A 21,090-nucleotide genomic window follows, 5' to 3' on the forward strand; every position below is an offset into this window, starting at 1 on the left:
TGTTTAACAAGTTTGAATGCCTAGCCTTGTTAATTATGCAATCTAATTTGTAATTATGATTAATTTGTTGAAAATTAGAATAATTTAGAATTAATTTGATTTTCATAATTAAATATAATTTAATTAGATACCTATGATTAAAAACCACCATAAAAATTGTAAATTTATGTTAAATTTTAAATTTTTATGACCTAGACTTGAATCCATGTTAATCGGAAATCAATTGAATAATAAATTTTCGATTTTTCGCCCTAAAATTATGAAATTAATATTATTTATTAATTTGTCATTAATTTTAAATATAAATTTTTAAATTTTATGCGATCTTCGAAAGTATAAAATGAAGTTAAACCCAAAGAAATGTGTCTTTGGGGTAAGATTTGGAAAATTCCTAGGCTTCATGGTCAGCCAAAGAGGAATAGATGCCAACCCCGACAAAGTTAAAGCAGCCATAGATCTGCCAGAGCCAAAGACGAAGAGGGACATTCAAAGACTGGCAGGAAGGATGGCCGCACTATCCCGATTCATCTCAAAGGCATCATACAAGGGAATCCCTTTCTTCAAAGCATTAAAAACTAAAGACATGGTCTGGGGAGCGGAACAGAAGGAAGCCTTTAGCCGACTCAAGACGCACTTGGCCAGTTTACCTACCTTGGCCCGACCCGTCGAAGGAGAGACACTATGCCTCTATGTGGCCGTCAGCCTAGCAACTGTCAGTGCAGTACTACTCCGAGAAAGTGACAAACAACAACAACCCATCTATTTTATCAGCCATACACTACTCTCAGCAGAAACCAGGTACCCAATGATAGAAAAGGTAGCATACGCAGTAATCATCGCAGCTCGTAAACTTAGACCGTACTTCAACGCCCACCAGATAGTTGTCCTGACAGACCAGTTGCTAGGCAAAACGGTCGAGAAAATTGACAAGTCAGGAAGGATGGCAAGATGGGCTCTCGAACTGACAGAATACGGAATAAAATTCCAACCGCGAGCGGCGATCAAAGCCCAGGCTTTAGCAGACTTCCTAGCAGAATGTTCCTACCAAGAAACACTAGACGAAACTCGGAAAACCTGGGAAGTCTACACAGATGGGTCATCCACCATCGGCGGGTCTGGGGCCGGAGTCGTCCTCATCTCTCCAGAGAAGAAAATTATCGAATACGCAGTCAAATTATGTTTCAAGGCATCCAATAACGAGGCAGAATATGAAGCTGCAATCGCCGGTCTCGAGCTATGTCTGACCCTAGAAGCAGAGCATGTGCTGCTCAAAACAGACTCCCAGCTCGTTGCAAACCAAATCAGAGGGGAATATGAAGCCATTCATCCAAATATGACCCTCTACCTGGCAAAAATTAAAACCCTAAGTTCTAACCTACGATCATTCGAGGTACAACTGATCCCCAGAAGCCAAAACATCCAGGTAGACGCCCTGTCCAAACTCGCCAGCTCAAGTCTGGCAGATGTAAATAGATCAGTTTTTGTCAAGGTCAGACAAACAAAATCAATTGAGGAAGAGGCAGTAGATGCGTTTCCAATCAGCACCGATCCTTCGTGGATGGACCCGACAATAGCTTTCAAAAAAGAGCAGAGTCTCCCAGAGGATAAAAACGCTCAACAAAGAATCAAACGTACATCTGCGCACTTCTGCATAATCAACGAAGAGCTATACCGCAAATCATTCTTATCTCCCTTCCTTAAATGTGTCGGCCCAGTAGATGCCGACTACATCCTAAGGGAGATTCACTTGGGCATCTGTGGAAGCCACATCGGCGGACGTACCCTGGCACAAAAAGCCCTCAGAGCGGGATATTGGTGGCCCACAATGGTAGCAGACTCTAAACAGATGGTCCAAAAATGCGAGAAGTGCCAAAAGTACGCCCCGTTATCAACATGCCAGCCAGAGATTTAACACCGATCCTCAATCCCCTACCCTTCGCCCAATGGGGACTGGACCTACTAGGACCTTTCCCTACTGCAACATATCAAAAGAAATATCTAATCGTTGGGGTTGACTACTTCACAAAATGGATCGAGGCCGAGGTATTAACAAATATATTCGAACACAGCGTCAGGAAATTCATATGGCAGAACATCATCACCCGCTTCGGAATCCCAAAAGCCCTAGTAATGGACCATGGCAGACAGTTCGACAATTCTCCCTTAACCAAGTGGCTCGACCAATTCGGGATTAAAGTAGCGAAGTCAGCGGTCTGCCACCCCCAGAGTAACGGCCAAGCTGAAGCCGCTAACAAGCAGATATTGGGAGCCCTCAGGAAAAGAGTTGAGGATCAGAAAAGTAAATGGCTTGAAGAGCTACCAGGAACCCTATGGGCGCTACGAACCACCGAAAAAGAATCCACCGGATACACCCCGTTCAGCCTGGTATACGGATCGGAAGCCGTTCTTCCAGTGGAAATAGGGGCTGAAAGCTTCAGAGTCAGATGCTATTCGGAAGAAGAAAATGAAGCACGACTTAGAGAGGAATTAGACCTCTTCGACGAAAGAAGAGACAGCGCCAGACTCAAAATGGCAGCTTACATGCAACGTGTAAGACGACACTACAATCGCAGAGTAAGGTTGAGGCCCCTCAAAGTCGGAGACTTGGTCCTCAGAAAATCAGCAGCCACAGGAAAAGGAAAAGCAGAAGGCAAGCTGAGCGCCAATTGGGAAGGACCCTACAAAATATACCAAGAAAAAAGACCCGGGACTTATAAACTCCAACGTCCAGACGGCAGCAAAGTCACCAGTCACTGGAACGCCGATGTCTTAAAGAAATACTTTGTTTAAACCTATCGGCTTATCCCCCTCGGATAGGTTTATAAAGGTTAGAACCTCCTTTGTAAGACAAAATTAAAACAGTCCCCAATAACTGACAATATTCACCCCACACCATTTGTAAACCAATCAAGGAAAAATATCCAATGTTTGGGAAGTCAGACATGAGCAATGTTTTGAAGCCTCAGGGTTGATAATATTTCCCACCAAGCAAAAAGAGAAGTCATAATCTAGCGAATTCTATGGAAAAACGCAGCTGACAATATTTCCCACAACCAATAAATCCTAAAGGCAAAACATGGGAAGTCAGGCCTACTTTAAGTAATGCCTGACAATATGTCCCACAACAGGGAAGTCAGATCTAGCGTCATCACCGGTAAAACGCAGCTGACCATATTTCCCACATAATAAATGCCAAACAAAAGGATTATCACAAAAATTGGGAAGTCATATCAAATGATGTTACTTACCAATCAAAGCTGACAATATTTCCCATAAAAAATAAATCCTAAGGCAAAATAAGGGAAGTTAGACCACAAAGCCTGACAATATTTCCCACAACAGGGAGTCAGATCTATCGACATACAGCTGACCATATATCCCACATAAATGAATGCCAAATAAAAGGATTATCACAGAATGAGGAAATCAAAGCAAGTGTATTTATCTGCAAATCACAGCAGACAATATCTCCCACAAAAGCATAGTGGTTAGACACATAGGCGAAGATTAAACACAATGATATTCATACAAGGGTCATCACACGCAAAAGATGAGAAGACAAACATCATCAAAGATCAGACATTCATGCAAAGATAAACAAGATAAACGAAGGCAACTTCTAAAGATCCTGCACAGCAGACAAACATTTCTACTCTCAAATTAAAAACGAACCCACCATCAGGTCAGACAGGGTGGACATCAGTGGACCCACCAGAAGAACCTAAGGTAAACATTTGTTTCAGATTGGCAGCTGTCCCCAAAACAGACAAAAAGCCAACCGTACAACAGTAAAGCAAAAAGAAGTAAGATAAAACTGTTTGTACAAATGGCAGCATCAGAAGTGAAATTCATCAAAAAGAAAACAAGGTCAAAGTCATCAAAGCTCCCCGCAAGATCCCGTAGATTCGGGAGACGGCTGCCCGACTTCCTAGGCGACATTCGGATTCTCCATCGGAATATCACCAGGGCTCTTCTCCTCTGCAGCTGTCTGCGTACCAGACGACCCAGGTGCAACCACAGTCTGACCTTGTGCACTAGCAGCCTTCTTATCCGTCTCCGCACCTGCTTCTCGAGCCTTCCGAGCAAGCAAGTCAGACAGCTCTTTAGCCTCTTCGGCAGAGGGAAATTTGTGGGCACCTCCCTTATAAGCCTTCATCACCTCGCCCCACTTCAAAGACGGATCCACTTTCTGCGCAGAACGCCGAGCATCGCGAAACCCGTCCCTCCAACGAGCATTTCCCCGCTCCTGACTTTCCTTGACAGAAATCCGACTATCCCTCTCAACCGTGACATCTTGCAGTGTTTTCTCCAGATCAGTCACTTTGGCTGCAGCAGACGTAGCCTCAGCAGTTTTTTCCTTGACCAATCTCTCCTTCTCAGCCAGCTCCTTGTTCTTCGCCTCCAACAGAGCGTCCTTGGCTTTTAGCTGATCACCCTTGGCCTTCAGCTGACTATCCCTCGCCTTAAGCAGAACCTTCTGATCCTCTATCTCCTTCTGCAACCTCTCGCCCGCAGACTTTGTCTGAGCTATCAGCCGATCCAGCTCAAGTTGATCCTCAACCATCTTTTTCTGCCGTTCAGCTTGAATCTCTCTCTCATGATAGGCAGCCCCAGAATGCAGAGCCATATGCTCAAATGTCTAAAAAAGAAAAACATAAGTAAACACAAAAGCCCAACAAGATCAAAGTCAAAAGAAATCGAACCTATCAAACTGCTTACCTTCATAAAATGGAAGAGGGTCATGCCAAAAGGGTCAGGAACATGGCCTCGGGGAACGTCAGCTGGCAGAAAGGAAGATTCCATCCACCGCCGCGACAACTCGATCATGGCCACATAATCAGTTGACTGAGCCGAATCAAAGTTCTGAATCTGGATCGGCCCATACAACCGCTGACAAACCTCCTCTGGGATAGACAGCTTCGGCACCTGAGCTATTCCAGACAAGCTATCCACAAAGTCGTTAATACCGCCCATTGACAAATTCCCAAGGGTATTCGCAGATCCTGTGGGTTGAGAGACATAAGGTTGAAATTCAAGCCCATGTTTAGGGCGTTTCGGATCAGGGGCGTCAGAAGGGTCAGACATAACCCTTTTTTCAGGAGAATCCTCCAACACAATACGAACTGGGCTAGGCCGCTTATCTTCAGGGGTCGAAGGATTGAGGTCAGAATACAACTCGTCGGTTGCATCGAAGGCAGGAGATGAAGGAATCAGATGTTCCATAGATCGCAACCGACGAAATCTTGGAACTCGTCTTATCAAAGGAGCCTGATCCAAATCCTCAACCGGATCTGACTCTGTCAACTTTTGCTTCCCTTTGTCGGCGGCAGAAGCAAGTTCGTGAGATGATGATTCAGGCCGATCAAGAACACTAACAGGCCGCCTGGGAGGTCGGGGAAAAGGTACTGAGATCGGGGGTTGAGAAGAAGATCCTGGTGGTTGACTCGACGAAGAAGGCTGAGTAAAAGCAGAAGAAAACGGAACTGACCGCGCAGAAGTTTCGGTCGCGTCCCAAGCACGAACCCCTAACGAGTCAAAGGGATCCGCCTTCACCACCAATGCTCGTGCAGAGATATCCCGAGGAACAGCAGACTGATGCTTCACAGTCAGCCAATTCTTGCCCGGGTCAAGAGGCAATTGTCGAATAACAGTCCGACGATCACTCTAAATACCAAGCTTGCCCCACTCAATGCCCTCCTCAACGTCGGCTGAAAGAAAAAGGTCGGCCTATATCAATAATGTGCATAAAAAACAAATCGCAACTATTCAAAAATAAACAAACTAAAATAAGCAGAGGAGAGGACAACTATCAGGGTCAGACTCAGCCCAACACACTTACCTACAGAGAACTTGTGGCTGAGACCTCCCAAAGCCAATACCCTCTCCATCTGCAGACAATGATAATGCGGAAGCCACTTTTTGGGCACAAAGATCTTGTCGGGCTTTTCGGAAGAAAAGGCCTTCTGAATTCTGCGATCATGAGGACCTGCGGCAACCTCAGGCATTCTACTCATATCAGGATTAGGTCGACGGAATCGCAGAGGCGCCGTAAAACGATAAGGGTGGCCAGGAGCTGTCGGAACTCTTACAAGATACCAAGAGTCATTCCAATTCTTCAGCGTCGGCAATGGAGGAAATACCGTCAGAAAGCCGGCCTTGTTGTTTATCGTCCACCACCCCCTCTCCATTCCATCAGCACGCAGAGGTTTCAATACATGCATTTGGTGAAACGACTGCAAGGACGGGCTCCAACCTTTGAAATGGCAGATCCAGAGATAGCAGATGACGTGTCGGATGGATTTGGCAGACAGTTGTGCCAAGCATATGTTATATGCAGACAGCAGACGCATGATGAAGGGATCCAGAGGAAAACGAAGCCCGAACTCCAACATGTGTTGATACACCGCTATTTCCCCTAAGGGAGGATAGTAAGACCTTGACGTCAGTGTCGGCATACGAAGCCAATAACGCGTCTGCGGTCGGATGCTATACAAATACTCCGCTACCAGATGCGCTCGACCGCACTGTGTCTCCATCCATTTGGAGTAAGGCTCCTGCGTCATAGGACCCCATTCTCATCCCTGTCAGCCCACTCAAAATCAGCCTCATCAACCGCCTCCTCAGCAAAATCCAGATCGATATTCCGAACTCCCCTCGAAACATCAGCAGGATTCCCCTCAGAAGTAGGCGCATTAGAAGGAAGTTCCCCAAATTCCTCACGAACATCATACGGCGTCGGCGACCTCGAATTCTCACCGCCTCGACCCCCGAGCGGAGGAATAGAGTTCAGAGGAACTGCATCAACAGCCACACCAACACTACCACCCTCCAAATCACCGGATTCGACCCGGAAATAATTCCGACGATGATTCCGAGGTCCCATGCCTTCGACACGCCCAGAAAAACCAGCCCCAGAGGAGTCCGGCCGTTGACTCAAATGTTTTTCACCCACCATGACCGGAAATGAGCAGAAAAGAGCTGGAACAGAAGAAAAAGAGAGAAAAACAGAAAGAGAGACGAATTACCTCAACCGAAGTGCACCCCAATCAGAGCCTGTTGTGCCGAGTGAAGTCGCCAGAAGTCGAAAGGAGCAAGAGAAAAGGAGGAGATCCAAAGAAGAATTTTGAAAATTTTCTGAAATTCAAGCCAAAAGAAATGAAATCAGAGTAAAGAGGCTTATATACCCAACAAGGAGCGAAAGTCGAGGATAGCAAAACATCGAACAAAAAACCGCCCAAATTCCCACAACTCCCGAGGAAAGTCGTTATTTACTTATCCCAAAAGAAGGCCAAGGGACTCACTTCAAATTTTAAAACCCGCTAAATAAGTCAACCCGCCCCACTTTATAAAAATAGGACCGGGTCTGGGGGGAAAGTTGTTGGGCCCCAAATTGGCTTCACCATTTTGGGCCTAACGGTCTTGTAAAATAGGAAATGTAATCCGGCCCAGCAGGGATCTTAGATTCTCGTTATGGGCTAAAGCCAGCTAGGTCACCAAGAAGCCCACAACTGGCACACCCCGTGACCTGCAAATAAGTTATAAATACCAATCAAATGTGATTGGTAGATTCATTCCACATCCAATACATATATCTAATATTCTGCCCTCTAAATTGAGGACACGTAAAGCAAATCAGTTAACAATCATCAAAACATCATTCACCCAGGATACATTCTTCCCAACCAGAGAAATACCCTCGTGGGGATTGTTTATACCCGAAACAGATATGATTATAATTTGTTAGTTTTCAAGTGGTTATACTCTAAAGCTCGTTTAAGAAAGCTCGTTTATGAAAAAAGCTCATTTATAAATTCGGCTCGATTATTAAATGAGTCGTTCACGAATACAAAATCTCTTAAACGAACCGAGCTTGAACGAACCAAGCTTGAACATATTTTTGAGCTCGGTTGAAAGCTGGGGCTCGGGCTTGAGCTTGTATAAGTTAAATGAACATGAATATGAACAGGGTAAAGCTCGACTCGACTCGGCTCGTTTGCACCTCTACCTGCCCGAAACAAAGAACGAAACAAAAAGCAACAAAGTAGACAGTGATAAATATCAACAGTAGTTATAGTTGAAAATCAACGCACATTTTATAGACTTTTTTCTGAGAAAATCAGACAGCAGTAAAGTATAAAAACAGAGAAACAGACCACAAAACGAGTGGTGCAGAATGTTTATGGCCACCACCACCACACTCTCAGCCGTAACTTTCTCTCTCCTCCTCTCCTTCGTTGCGCAATGAATACTGCTTAATCAAACTCCTGAATTTTTAACCCACCTTCAAATTTCACTCCAAAAAATGGAACAAACAGTGGTACAACTCCACAATCAAAGCACATAGGCACATGTACCATCTCTTTCACTATAAATACCCCTCCTTTCATTGGATTTTACTTCCTCTGTCGTTTTCATTTCAAATCTTTCCACTTCACACTCCACAGTTAGCCAGAAAATTTGTAGATTTTTCTAGGTTTTTTTTTTTTTTTCCTTTTTCTTTTGTTTTTTTTTGTTGATGTGTTTTTGGAGTGAAATTCTGGGTTTTTGAGGTATTTGAGTTTGATCAAGAAATGGGTACTGTAGAGAAGAAACAAACAACGGCGGTGGCGAATGATCAAACGATTCGTCAGATTCTCCTTGTTTCTGCTGGTGCTAGTCACTCTGTTGCTCTTCTCTGTAAGAATTCATACTCCTTTTTTTGGGTTTTTTTTGCATTTGGTTTTCTGATAATTTCATGATTCTGTTATTTAATTTCAAGGGTTTTGTTACTCAATTTGTGGGATTAATCATGGGGTAAATTGTTCTTCATAAGACTGTTTTATTGTATCTTGCTTAACTCAATTTCTGCTGAATTGTCAATTATTTGGTTGAATTTGATGAAACCTTGCTTAGTTATTACTGGTTAGTAATTATTTAAGTTGTTGAATTTTGGAAGCCAAAACCTAGAATTTTGATTGGTACGATGTATATCGCCGACAGTTATGCAAGTGTTTGATCCCTTAGGTAGCTATGTTGGTACCTCGGACGTTTATCCTTAGATGATTGTGACAATATATAAAATGAACTTTGTGGCATTTACAATGTAGAAGGAAACCTTTAGCCTAGCATTGGACATGATTAACTAGATTCTTAATAGGTTGTTGTTCATCGCGTCACATTAGAGCTTCGTTTGGTAGAGTGTAAAACGTAAAACGTTTTCATAAAAAACGATTTTCCCCTTTTAAATCAATTTACGTTGTTTGGTTTGACAAGGGATGGAAATCAATTTTCCGTAACTCCCCCGAAGGTGGAAAAACTTTTTCCATTTAAAAGAGAGGAACCGCATTTCCACATTTCCTCCCTCTCCCTTCTTCCCCTCAATCTTTACCATCTTCTCCCATTTTCTTTTAAGGAACCAAACAAACGAAAACTAGTTTGGAATTGAATTTTTCCTTGAAAAATGTTTTCTGGAAAATCATTTTGCACTGAAAACGTTTTACACCGTACCAAAGGGAGCCTAGGTCCCCCAAGGAAAAAGGGTGAGTCAGGAAGAAGAACACAAGAACAAAACTCATGAAATTTTTATTGTTAGGTTTATTTGAAGATATATTCATCTTTTTACTTGTGAATTTGTGATCAATGATGATTTGATCTGTGTTCAGCTGGAAATGTGGTTTGCTCTTGGGGAAGAGGAGAGGACGGGCAATTAGGCCATGGAGATCCTGAAGATCGATTTGTACCAGTTCAATTGAGCGCATTGGATGAACATGAGGTTAACTCCATTACATGTGGAGCTGACCATACCCTTGCATATTCCGAGCCACGTGTACAAGTCTACAGTTGGGGATGGTATGTTTTCGTGTTGACTATCCCATACTCATTTTGTTTGTGATTTCATGTTTTTTAAGGTTATAGGACCTGGTGCAATTTCAAGTTCTATTGCACAGCAAGTTGAATTTCATATGATACATATTTTCAGGGGTGATTTTGGGAGATTAGGTCATGGAAACTCTACCGATCTGTTCATTCCCCATCCAATCAAGACCTTAGATAGTGTTAAGATCAAGCAAATTGCCTGTGGTGACAGCCACTGTTTGGCAATCACTATGGACGGGGAAGTTGCAAGGTTAGTTGTGTATATATATCCTTGCTCGTCCGCTTTTATTGAATGTAAACTGATAAAAACTTGAACAACCTTAGCAATTATTATCGAGCTTCAAAGTGCTGTAAAACTAACCAATCTAGTCCTTTTTCTCATATCTGAATTTATGATACTCGATTTGTTACTACCAGTCATCAAGTTGCTTGTTTTCTACCGATTTGTCAATTTAAGGACCAATGCAGCTTGTTTCTAGTTGTGCTCTAGGGTGCTATAATGGATTGACCTAACTCCAATATATAGTTTAAAAGATTTCAACTTTTAATGTTCATAGACTTTGGGTCTACTCCCTCATCTAGTGATTCTTGAAAGATTCTTATAAGCTTGTAGCTAAATCTGAGCTTTTTCATTTGCATTTATTAATGCTCACTTGATATATTCAACGTGGTGATTTCTAGACCTCTCCCTCCTAATAAAATCAATCGACCTCCTTGGTGTCCTAACCTTCTGCTTATTTGATATATGAGTAGAAATTTGTGTGGTTTTGACTTCTGACATCTAGAATAGTTTTAAGGATACTTCTTTACGGATGGGAAGATCTGTGACTGGCTAATAAGAGGCTTTCTAATTCTATAATAGGTATACCATTGAAATGGTATACTAAGGACAAAATAGTAACTTTAGGTGGTATATTAAGGGCTAAATGGTAAGTTCATGTAATAAATTGATTCTGACCCACGAAAAATAACATTTATCTTTGACTTGTGAGTACCAAACTATGTTGTTTGGAACCAAATAAAAATGAAACCACGTTACCAAACTATGTTGTTTGTTACCAATGAGAAAATACAACTACTCTTCTTGTACCAAACTATGTGGTTTGGTACTAAATGAAAATGCAGAATATTAGTATACCATTTCAATGGTATACCGAGTATAGAACAAGACTTCCTCGGCTAATGTATCTCCTGCTCGTGTCTTTTATTAATTGAAGTTGGGGAAGGAACCAAAATGGCCAGCTTGGTATTGGCACTGCTGAGGACTCTCTTGTCCCACAAAGGATTAAAGCCTTCCAGGTACAGATAATATCTCCAAAGAACTGCACTTTCTTAAATCATTCTTTTGAATCTTTTGATTTGTTTTTTCTGAGCTGATGTTTTTTATTCAAAAATTTGGATGATTTTTTGAATTTTTAATTTGTTATAAAATATTTTCTGTTGTGTATTTATGTAGTGCTTGGGTGGCCTTTCTGAAATTTGTAGCTGTTACTCTTTTTCCAGGGAACACCTGTGAAAATGGTTGCTGCTGGTGCTGAGCATAGTGCTGCTGTCACAGAAGCTGGTGATGTGTATGGCTGGGGATGGGGCCGATACGGAAATTTGGGCTTAGGTGACAGAAAGGATCGCTTAGTTCCCGAGAAATCTTCGTCAATTGATGTATGCCAACAACTTTGAGGCTCTTAGTTTTATCTCTCAATTACTTTCAAGCGGTCTATTTATTCCGAATGAAAATAATGAGTGCTCAGTTATTAATGAGGGGGAAATGATGCATATGTTATTAATGAGGCACTAGTCTTTTATTACTCCAAATCTAAATTATTCAACCTCCTATAATGGTTCATAGTTCTTATTTGAAAGGAAATTGTCATGAAAAAATACCCTTGATTTTCTTGATATCAGAAGAGAGATAATAAGAGACGTAGCCTTGTGTTCTCGTACAGTGTTGGTGCTTTGAAAATGTTATTTACATTCGATACTTTCTGTTTTCTTAGTACCATCTTTGACGCCAAAATTCAAAATTTTAAACTGCAGGGTATAAAGATGGTTCATGTTGCATGCGGATGGAGGCATACAATAACTGTTACCTCTTCTGGCAGTATATACACATACGGATGGAGTAAATATGGTCAACTTGGGCATGGGGATTTTGAAGATCACTTAACTCCTTGCAAATTGGAAGCTCTAAGTGGCCAAATCATTTCTCAGGTTACATGCATTGTTTATCTGCTTGTCTCGTCTTCCATAATTGTTACCATTATCATTATAATATGCTTGTTTCTGTAAGTGGTTGGTTGGTGGGTTGGGCGTGGGATTGAGCATTTTGAAGACAAGGATGAGTGTTTTATATGTGAAAATTTGCTCAAAGAGTTGGTAGACAACACTAGCTTCAATGCTGCAGCTTTTGTAGTCTTTTCTAGTTGAGCCTTTTTCGCTGATGATTTTCTTCTAAAATTGTATATGGTATTTGTCTATTTAAAGTATTTGGATACTATACTTGTAGATGATCATTCGTAGATTCAAACATACATTTGATCATGAAATGGGGAGTAAGGATGAAATCGAATTGAATGGTTGTAAAGCTGTCATAATCAATCTATAATAGATCACGCGCTTCTCTCTTCATTTGTAATGAGGCTTGTTGATTGTTATGAATATTGACCATAAGATTCTTGTCAAAGATGTGTTGTCATTTTGCTTAGTTATGATTTTGCATCTCGGACCACTTCGAGAAGGTATTTGTTTGAGAACTGTGTTCTTATTATCATATGTTGAAAGCTAGCAGTGCTTCTATTGAAACATTGGGTTAGGAAGTCTGGTTAAAGACGTGTTGCATAAATCATTCTTCTGTGTAGAGCTGAGATATAGTGGAAACTGGACACAATGATCAACTTATGCATCCTTTGATTTTGCTCGATTATTCAGATATCAGGTGGTTGGAGACATACCATGGCAGTTACTTCAGATGGAAAGCTTTATGGCTGGGGATGGAATAAGGTTTGCAGCTCCTTGTTGTATTAGTTTCCATCTTCTATCAAATGCGTTAAATTGGATTGTCGTTATGTGTTAATCTGAATTTAGGGGCCTCATTAAACACTATTAATACTGTTCTGACCAAGCTTATAGAGTTACATTACTGATTCTTTGTTTGTTTGTTTGCTTTTGCTTTTTCCTGAGCTTGAATGGTATGTGAATTAGTACCCGTATTGAGAATTTGATGAGAAACATAATGTTTCTTTTCTATGAAATATGGCCTTGTAAAGAGGTCAACTGGTCTCATGGTCTGCTGCACGTCTTTCTCGTTATAGGTGCAAGCACAGATCATATTTCTTTTGATTCTAAACTAGTCAACGAGTTAGTGTCTGAAATACCCCTTTGACCTTTCTATGTAAAGTATAATGAAATCATGGTATCTGCATGACAAGGTTGTCAACACAAATGACAAGTTATTTACGTTGCGGTCAGATATATCTTTTGACTTGTCCAATGTGTTGATTTTATTTGTATTTGGCGGATTACTATAATATAATCTCTTTTTCTTATTTGGAACTGAATTTTAGCTTTTATATGGGCGCAGTTTGGACAGGTGGGTGTGGGGGACAATGATGATCGCTGCTCTCCCGTGCAAGTTTTGTTTCCCAATGATCAGGCAAACCCTTACCCTAGCTTGTTGCTTCATTCGTTATTAATTAAACTCACTCTTATCCTCTTAGGAATTTTCTGATTATTAATTTCTGATATGTGTTCCAAATGATGCCAGAAAGTAGTGCAAATATGCTGTGGATGGAGGCATACATTGGCTGTTACTGAGAGGAACAACGTGTTTTCTTGGGGAAGAGGTACTAATGGACAGCTTGGGCATGGGGACTCTGTTGATAGGTAATAACATTTCTAGCTCTTCCTTGCTAGAAAAAAGCTCACAGTATTTTCTTAGCTGTTCATATAGCCTTTGATGTTGTTCTGGATATGATGGAACTTGATAAACCGTACAATATGGGAAGTAATTTGGTGTAAACGACGTGTCATATTGGAAACTGTTTGAGCTAGTGGTACTAGAAAAATACTTGGTTCTGAATCTGGTGAAACGGATCTTGGATGATGACCTTCTAATTACCTCTTTTCATTAGTGGTTCTTTAGCAGTTCAGTAGTAAGGTCTGATTTCTGAGAATTCTGGCCTTCTAAACTGTTACTCAGTAGTTATCATCACTACACTCTAGTTTATGCCCTGTAGCTGTATGCATTTTTGCTGCCATATAGTTTATGTCGTATACATTTCAATTAATTGCATGTGGCGTGATATAATGATATCAGTTCTTTTTTTTTCTGGAACCTAAATATCTACCTTCAACATGTGCAAAAGTTACTAATGTGTGTTATGATTTACTCTTCGAGTTCCCCTCAGCAGCAGGTGTTAAAATATGTTGTTGCATTCCCTTACCCCGCTTCTTGCGGGAGCCTCTTTGAGGCAATGGGGGTAATGATGATGATATATCAGAACAATTTTTTTTTTTTTTCCATTTGCTTTCTAACTTCACATCAAAGTAAGTATTTCTGATTTTCTCAAGTGCTACTCACTTCATTGAATGTGTTCTTCTGCTTTTACATGGGAATAAAACCCGGCAATCTGTAGTCTGAACTTGAAAGAAAAACACAAAGATAACTGATTTGTATCCTACAAATTGCAGAAACTCTCCAACGCTGATAGAGGCCTTGAGCGTGGATGGATCTGGTGGTCAAAGGATCGAGTCCTCAAAAGCCGACCCATCAGCAGGTTTTTTTTTTCTCTTTTTCTTAGTAAGTGTAAGTAACAAGTAAAGTACTTTGTATTAACTCCTCTACTCTGTACAAACAGGGAAAAAATTGATTCCACCATCAGGAAGATATGCTGTCGTCCCTGATGAAACTGTATGATTTTCGTTTGCTTTTTAGTTATATGACTTTCTCTTAATTTTCCGGTGGAACGTAAGGATTTGGATCCTGGCAATAGTGAGAACCCTATAACCTCACACTATACTTTTAGATGGCTTCCCTAATACAGTATAGTTTCAAGTTATTAATACGTTAATCTGCATATATGGAAGCCATCTAACCTATGTTACCTGGACTCAGATACCCTTGACTCCTTGAGCCGATCAACATGAGCCCGGCCCGAAAACCAGCGGGTTTGGGCAGAATAGTTAGTCCCGACCCGACCCAAAATTTTAAAAAATTGATGGGGTTTGGGCAACGTAAAGCTACTCTTTTAGTTATAAATTTGACACGGCCCAGAATGGCCCGAAAAATAAGCCCGCCATTTTGGCCCGAAATAGCGGGTTTTGGGCACACAAAATTGGTCCGAAGCTGGCCCGACATAATAGGCAGAATTTTAAGACCGTGGCCCGGCCCAGCCCGCCTTTTGATCAGGTCTAGGATACCCATGTCTGACACGGGTATTTGAAGTAAAATGAAGAGTCGAGGTAACAGAGCATCCAACACAAATTTGTTGAGATTCTCACTATTGCAAAAGCCGAGGGGTTGATTTCCAGGTAGAAAATTTCTGCCGAAACCCACATTGATAGAGCGAGCCAGGGCAGGCGTGCAGACTGCGCAATCAGTCTGCACCGAAATTGTTGCTTGGACATTCAGGCCTTACCAGTTGATCAGAATTACTGTTCTGTTCTCATCCATTATCCATGTACTGTATTAAATTTTGCACCAAGGTTTATTAAACCTGATTCTCTCCTGCAGGAGCAAGCTTCAGCTACAGGCACGAGAGACAATGGCGGTGATGCAAGTGTACCAGAAAATGACGTCAAAAGGATACGTATCGACCCTGGACTTGCTTAGCTTAAGTGCTTAATTAAGATATTATTAAGGAATCTTGCAATAAATTCAGTTTCTTCTGAGCTTCATGGGACTAGTCTGCCTGTTTTTTGTAAATATTCATCTGCTAGTCAAGATAAACTCCATTTGGGATATATTCCATCGATCAACTCCATTGTTTTGGTACCTATCATTGTTTACATCCCTGTTGCTTTTACGCCGAATATTTGACTGTATAATTGAGATCATGGAAAGAGTTTGCAGAATTGCAGTTGCTTCTAATTTGAAAATATTTCGCTGTGTACTCATGAGGTTTATAAAATGCACCACGCGTTCTAAACTTTCTGAGTTGGATCGGTTTGAAACTTTGAATATACTCTGTACTTTATAATTCGAGTATGAATATTAAAAAGTATAAGGAACTAAGGGAATTAATAAGGATTTATTTTTAGTTTGACTATAGCTTCCTCAGTAACTGAAATCCACTCTCAAGTAAAAATTGAATTTATATTTTGTTTGAGATAAGTACTTATAGAAAAGATTAATAATGAAAGGAGTATGACTTCTTAAAATTCTAAAAACACACAAATAAATGAAAACTCGAAAAAAATCATTCCTATCCCATATGACATAATTCTATAATTTTAATTTTCAATAGGTTTTGCACTTTGCCACATCAAAGTATATTGAATAATTTGAATATCTATTTGTTCACTTTTGCGTCACTCGCCCGTCATAAGAAAAAATATTAAATGCTATATGCAACCGACTATGTATAGTATTGTCAAAAGTATCAATTTAGACCAAATATTAAAGTTACACTAATCGACACATATTTTTACCATAATGTCTCTAAATTGTTTCAATTTAAGAAAGGAAAAATCGATATTAACATTCTAACTATGGCAATTCGTTATAAAAGGTCTCAACTTTTGACTCATGTTGGTCTCTACTTTTAGAAGTATAATCTCAAAACGATCTGCATGTATAACTAACCTACTCAAACGGTAAATCTAGCCACAAAACTTGCTATTGTTACTTCTTTCTTCACTCATCCCCTGCTCGCACTCAAGTCACGTCACGATACTAATTGATTGAGCATGTTAATTATGTATGGATACCGTTTTAAAATGATACCCTAAAGTTGGGACCACCTTCGGTTAATAAATTTGTTTTTCTTTTTAATTTTTGTGTTAAAAAGTTAATGAAAACTTAAGATCTTTAAAAGCAGATAATGCCAAATTTTCTTACAAAAAATATACTTCATGTTGTGTTATTATTTTGTGAATGGCTTCAAAGTATAAGTAATACGGGAAATGATTACTCCGTAGTTCATTACCCTTGTTGGAACGTGTGAGGTGTTTTGACTTTTTAACAGGGAGTCAAGAATTCTGGTAATACTCCCTCTGTCACTTAATACTCGCACTGTTTTGACTTTTCGCACTATTCACATAATTCATTTTGACCCTATTTTATTTCTAGTATATGAAAACAAATGTTAATATATAATATATTGTTGAATTCATCTTAATATATATTTTCAAAATATTAATATTTTTACAAGTTTTTATAATATGTAGTTAAAATATGTAGTTATAATATGTAGTTTTTATAATATGTAGTTTTTATAATATGTGGTCAAAGTTATGCATTGGCAAACGTGTGTCAAGTAGAAACGGTGGAGTATTAAGGGACGGAGGGAGTACACCATTCCCGACTAAAACCAGAAGTTCTTTCTCCTCGACAACGCCACTTCTTTCTACTCTTTCTCCTTGATCGATCGACTAACGTCAAGAAGTGAAGAAGGCTCTTCTCAAGAATCTCAACCGACCTTCATTATCAAGGTTACCCCTAATTTTATCATTGATCGATTTACTCTATTTGTGTTAGCTTTGATTCAATTATTTTGCCACCATATATATATTTGTTAATTACTTTCCCCCAATTTTTGTTGCTGAAATTTCATTATTTGATTCGCTTTCATTTCAATTACACCTGTTTTGTTAGGTTAAGGGAAGTACAATAGCTTATTCGTTCCAATTTCTGAATTTCTTGCCCAATATCAAGAACCCTAACTCGATTAAACTGTTTGCATTATGTAATTTCTCCATATATATTTTTTGAATTTCGGCCTAAATCACCTGTGCAATTTGTTTTTGGTTTCTCATTTTATTGGACTTCAAATTTTCAATTGAATGGATTTTGTATGCAAATTTGTTAGAGAGTAGTGTGCGATATGCGATTAGCGAGCTCGTTGGATGTTTAAAATGCAATAAGTTTGCTCAAATAGGGATTATAAGAAGTTGTTTTTAGTGGTTATCACAAATGATGGATTTATTGGTGGTTTTGTTGAATGTGTTGTGTAGAGAGATGGAGGACCAGTTCATTTTAAGAGTTCCGCCTTCCATTGCTGAACAAATTGAACGCCTCTTAAATGAAGATCCTTCTTCCTCTGAGGATAAATTACTGGACTTGTCTTTTTCAGGTGCGGTCATCCCCCTTCCTCTCGAACATTGTGTCATTGATTTTATGTGTAGGGCTAATTTATTGTCTAGATTGGGTATGCAGGTTGGGAGGGAATACTGGAATAGAATGGCTTTGGTGGTAATATTCACTTTGTTATTTAGTCTCATATAAACATGAAGAGGAAATAAGTATTTAGGATGTTTATTCTTGTTCTTCTCACTTTACTGTGTGGAAGGGTCAGAATTCTATGTCAAATAGGACTAATTACCAAAGTCCTTAGTGTCGAGTCTCACATCGAATGATCTTTGTACAACATGATGTTTACGTTAATTTAAGGCTATGTGTGTGATCGTTATCGATCGGTAGAAATAGAAAAAATCTTAAGAAAAAGGAGAGGCAGTAATGAAGTAATGTATTGATATTTGTTGAAGAACATAACTACTTTTGTTTTTTTGACATTAGTCACTCTGTCCAAAACTTGAGAAAATCATTCTTTATGTCCTTCAGAAACTCTGATATTTGGATCTATAAGTTCGTTATTCTTACTTCCTGCCGTCCTGGTTAATATTCACTAAAATTTATCACTGGTCTGATATCTTTCAGAGGATGGAAGGACTGGTACATTTATGATTGGAGATGATCGGTTTCCTGCCTCTTTGCTGGATCTCCCATGTATTACTGAGTCCTACAAAACTTATGATGATAATGTGCTGATCAAAACTGCAGACATTGGTCAAGTAAAGTTAATTAAGTGAACACCCATGTTTTTTGGCTGAGTATGTGATTTTCATCCAATGTTGACCATTGCTGCTGGATCAGATGATCATGGTGAGAGAAGGGAATGACAATGTGCCCGATACTGTGGAGTATAGGCATGGCCTAACCCCTCCAATGAGGGATGCTCGGCGTCGTAGATTTCGTAGGGAGCCAGATCTTAATGTAAGCTACTTCCTGACTTTTAATTTCTTAATCTTTTCGTAGAAGTCTCGGGGTTGACTGATGTGGGTATGATTAAGTTAAGGAGGCTTTGCCTATTTCCTATTGTCACTATTTAGATAGATTATAGGATTTTTCTTTACTGGATGTGAGTCTCAGGTTTATACATTGTTTTGCAGCCGGAGGTTGTTCAGCGTGTGGAGAATGATCTTTGCAACATTATGCGAACCAGAGATATCCTTTTTTTAATGTTTTTTTTATCAACTCTCATATGCGTTAATCTCTAGCTATCTATTTTTTACGAGATTATTTTTTCAAAATTAGAGGGCATGGAGCTTATTTTGCTAGTTATGTACAGTACATACATCGGTATGATCCAAGTGTGGATACTTTCACTTTTACTTTCTATTAGTACCTACGGGGTTGCCAATTTACCATATTGCTAATATTATCTCGGGGTACACAACTACACATGCTTTTATCTGGACATCTTGCTTATTTTTCTATAGTTAAGTAGTGATGCCTTACTCTGGAATCTGGATTGAAAGGATTGCATGTTGCTCATCTTCTATAGCTTGTTTTCTGCTTCAACCATTATCTGAACATCTTCTGTTAAGGAATGATTGATAAAAGAGATCAGTCATTGCTTCCATTACTATCACTTGGTCGATTGGCACCATTATTCCGTTGGTTCAAACAACCGGACAGGGCATTTGTTTACTTGTTAAAATTTTAGTTGACATTGTCAATGTCTGAACATTTTCATTAGCCTCCATTGTTTTCCTTTTGTTACATGGCCTCCTTTTATTTCTAAATACTCCTTGGGAAGTTGCCGAAGTTCCAACCCGTTTTAAGGTCAAATATGATTGTGCGTTCTAAGATTTCTTCCCTTTTGCTGCATAAATCTCTTTTAATATGCAAGTTCTGGATTTCAGATAATTTATGTTTGTAGATTTAGTTATCCAACAATTTAGCTATATTGTTGTTGTTTTGCCTTGACTGAGGTATACGTGCTGAAGCATCTGTCCAGGATGAAGATGTTGATGAAAATGCGCGCAATAATAGCAAGAAGCCTGCCCCAGCCCCTAAAGCCAAGCCTGATACACCAGATGCTGCTAACAATGCAGGTGAGGCTGATGGAAGTGACTCATTTGAGTCTGATGAGTCGAATGAGTGAATATTCTCACAACTTGCAAGTTCAGCTCCCCCCTCGGAAAAATAATGTACTAATTTACTCATATAGTCATATCTGTATATTCCTAAAATTGAGTCAAGTATGTGTTTGTATTGTCTCTTTATTGTACCGGATTTTGTGGAGGTTTCCAGTTTTTACCACAAAGTTTGGCTTTTTTTGATTTGGTTCATAATAGTTGTCAGATCGTTGAGAAGTTTCAAATTGGCCAACTCTTTGTTTGGTTAAGCAGTTGTAACTTGTAAGTGACTGATAGGGATTTTATTCAAGTAAAACTGCAGTTGCATATTCACCATAGAGTAGTTCAATCAAAAGGTCTTGCGTGCACAAGTTGTACAATAAATTTATTGTGCACCAACATAACTTTAATCCAGTTTTCTCTAACTTTTACTCAGTTTTCTCTAACTTTTATACTTTAAAAAAAAGTTAATAGATAAACATTTTAAAGTGTTAAATGATTAGTTTTATACATTATTAGTGATTTTGAATAAATATTTTTCATTAAAATGAAAATTTTTATTACTAAAAAGTAGATAACTTTTACATATATAATCGTGACTTTTAAGCATTTTACGTCAACTTTAACTTCAGTGTACAATATTTATCGTACAACTCATGTAAATAAGAATTTGTGGTAGCTCAATAGTAATCATTCAAGGGAAATGATTTCCCCCAAAAAAGTTCCATGATTATCTTCTTCTTCAACATCATTGTTTACCCTAAAATTTCCCCCAATTTTTTCATCTCGTCTGACAATTCCCTTATGTTTGATACACTACTCTTTGGTAAAAGAGTTTTGGAGAATTTGTGATGTTTATTTATGAGTAATTTTAAACCC

The 21,090-nt window shown here is 39.4% G+C and overlaps 2 protein-coding genes across 2 annotated transcripts; both read left to right on the forward strand.

Annotated features, from left to right (window-relative positions):
* Positions 1 to 8,165: 8,165 nt before the first annotated feature.
* On the forward strand, positions 8,166 to 15,940 carry LOC110775711 (ultraviolet-B receptor UVR8). The gene is made up of 12 exons (XM_021980320.2): positions 8,166 to 8,676; positions 9,642 to 9,828; positions 9,959 to 10,105; positions 11,073 to 11,154; positions 11,359 to 11,514; positions 11,890 to 12,063; positions 12,781 to 12,852; positions 13,433 to 13,504; positions 13,616 to 13,734; positions 14,542 to 14,627; positions 14,709 to 14,761; positions 15,584 to 15,940. Exons 1-12 carry the CDS (start codon positions 8,571 to 8,573, stop codon positions 15,680 to 15,682), a joined length of 1,353 nt encoding a protein of 450 aa, XP_021836012.1. The 5' UTR covers positions 8,166 to 8,570; the 3' UTR covers positions 15,683 to 15,940.
* A 1,402-nt stretch (positions 15,941 to 17,342) lies between these two features.
* Positions 17,343 to 20,544, forward strand: LOC110775719 (transcription initiation factor TFIID subunit 7). Its single transcript, XM_021980327.2, has 6 exons — positions 17,343 to 17,502; positions 18,025 to 18,143; positions 18,728 to 18,861; positions 18,944 to 19,063; positions 19,240 to 19,294; positions 20,071 to 20,544. Exons 2-6 carry the CDS (start codon positions 18,029 to 18,031, stop codon positions 20,235 to 20,237), a joined length of 591 nt encoding a protein of 196 aa, XP_021836019.1. The 5' UTR covers positions 17,343 to 17,502; positions 18,025 to 18,028; the 3' UTR covers positions 20,238 to 20,544.
* Positions 20,545 to 21,090: the final 546 nt, after the last annotated feature.

This window comes from Spinacia oleracea, chromosome 4 (genome assembly GCF_020520425.1).
Source record: "Spinacia oleracea cultivar Varoflay chromosome 4, BTI_SOV_V1, whole genome shotgun sequence".
NCBI classification, from domain to species: Eukaryota; Viridiplantae; Streptophyta; class Magnoliopsida; order Caryophyllales; family Amaranthaceae; genus Spinacia; species Spinacia oleracea.

What these genes read in the sequence shown, in the direction of transcription:
- LOC110775719 (XM_021980327.2), top strand. Translation starts at nt 18,029, where the DNA reads ATGGAGGACCAGTTCATTTTAAGAGTTCCGCCTTCCATTGCTGAACAA. An exon ending in GTAGGGAGCCAGATCTTAAT is followed by an intron (nt 19,064 to 19,239) that starts GTAAGCTACTTC and finishes ATTGTTTTGCAG; the next exon opens with CCGGAGGTTGTTCAGCGTGT. An exon ending in CAACATTATGCGAACCAGAG is followed by an intron (nt 19,295 to 20,070) that starts ATATCCTTTTTT and finishes ACTGAGGTATAC; the next exon opens with GTGCTGAAGCATCTGTCCAG.
- LOC110775711 (XM_021980320.2), top strand. Translation starts at nt 8,571, where the DNA reads ATGGGTACTGTAGAGAAGAAACAAACAACGGCGGTGGCGAATGATCAA. An exon ending in TCACTCTGTTGCTCTTCTCT is followed by an intron (nt 8,677 to 9,641) that starts GTAAGAATTCAT and finishes ATCTGTGTTCAG; the next exon opens with CTGGAAATGTGGTTTGCTCT. An exon ending in GTGGCCAAATCATTTCTCAG is followed by an intron (nt 12,064 to 12,780) that starts GTTACATGCATT and finishes TCGATTATTCAG; the next exon opens with ATATCAGGTGGTTGGAGACA.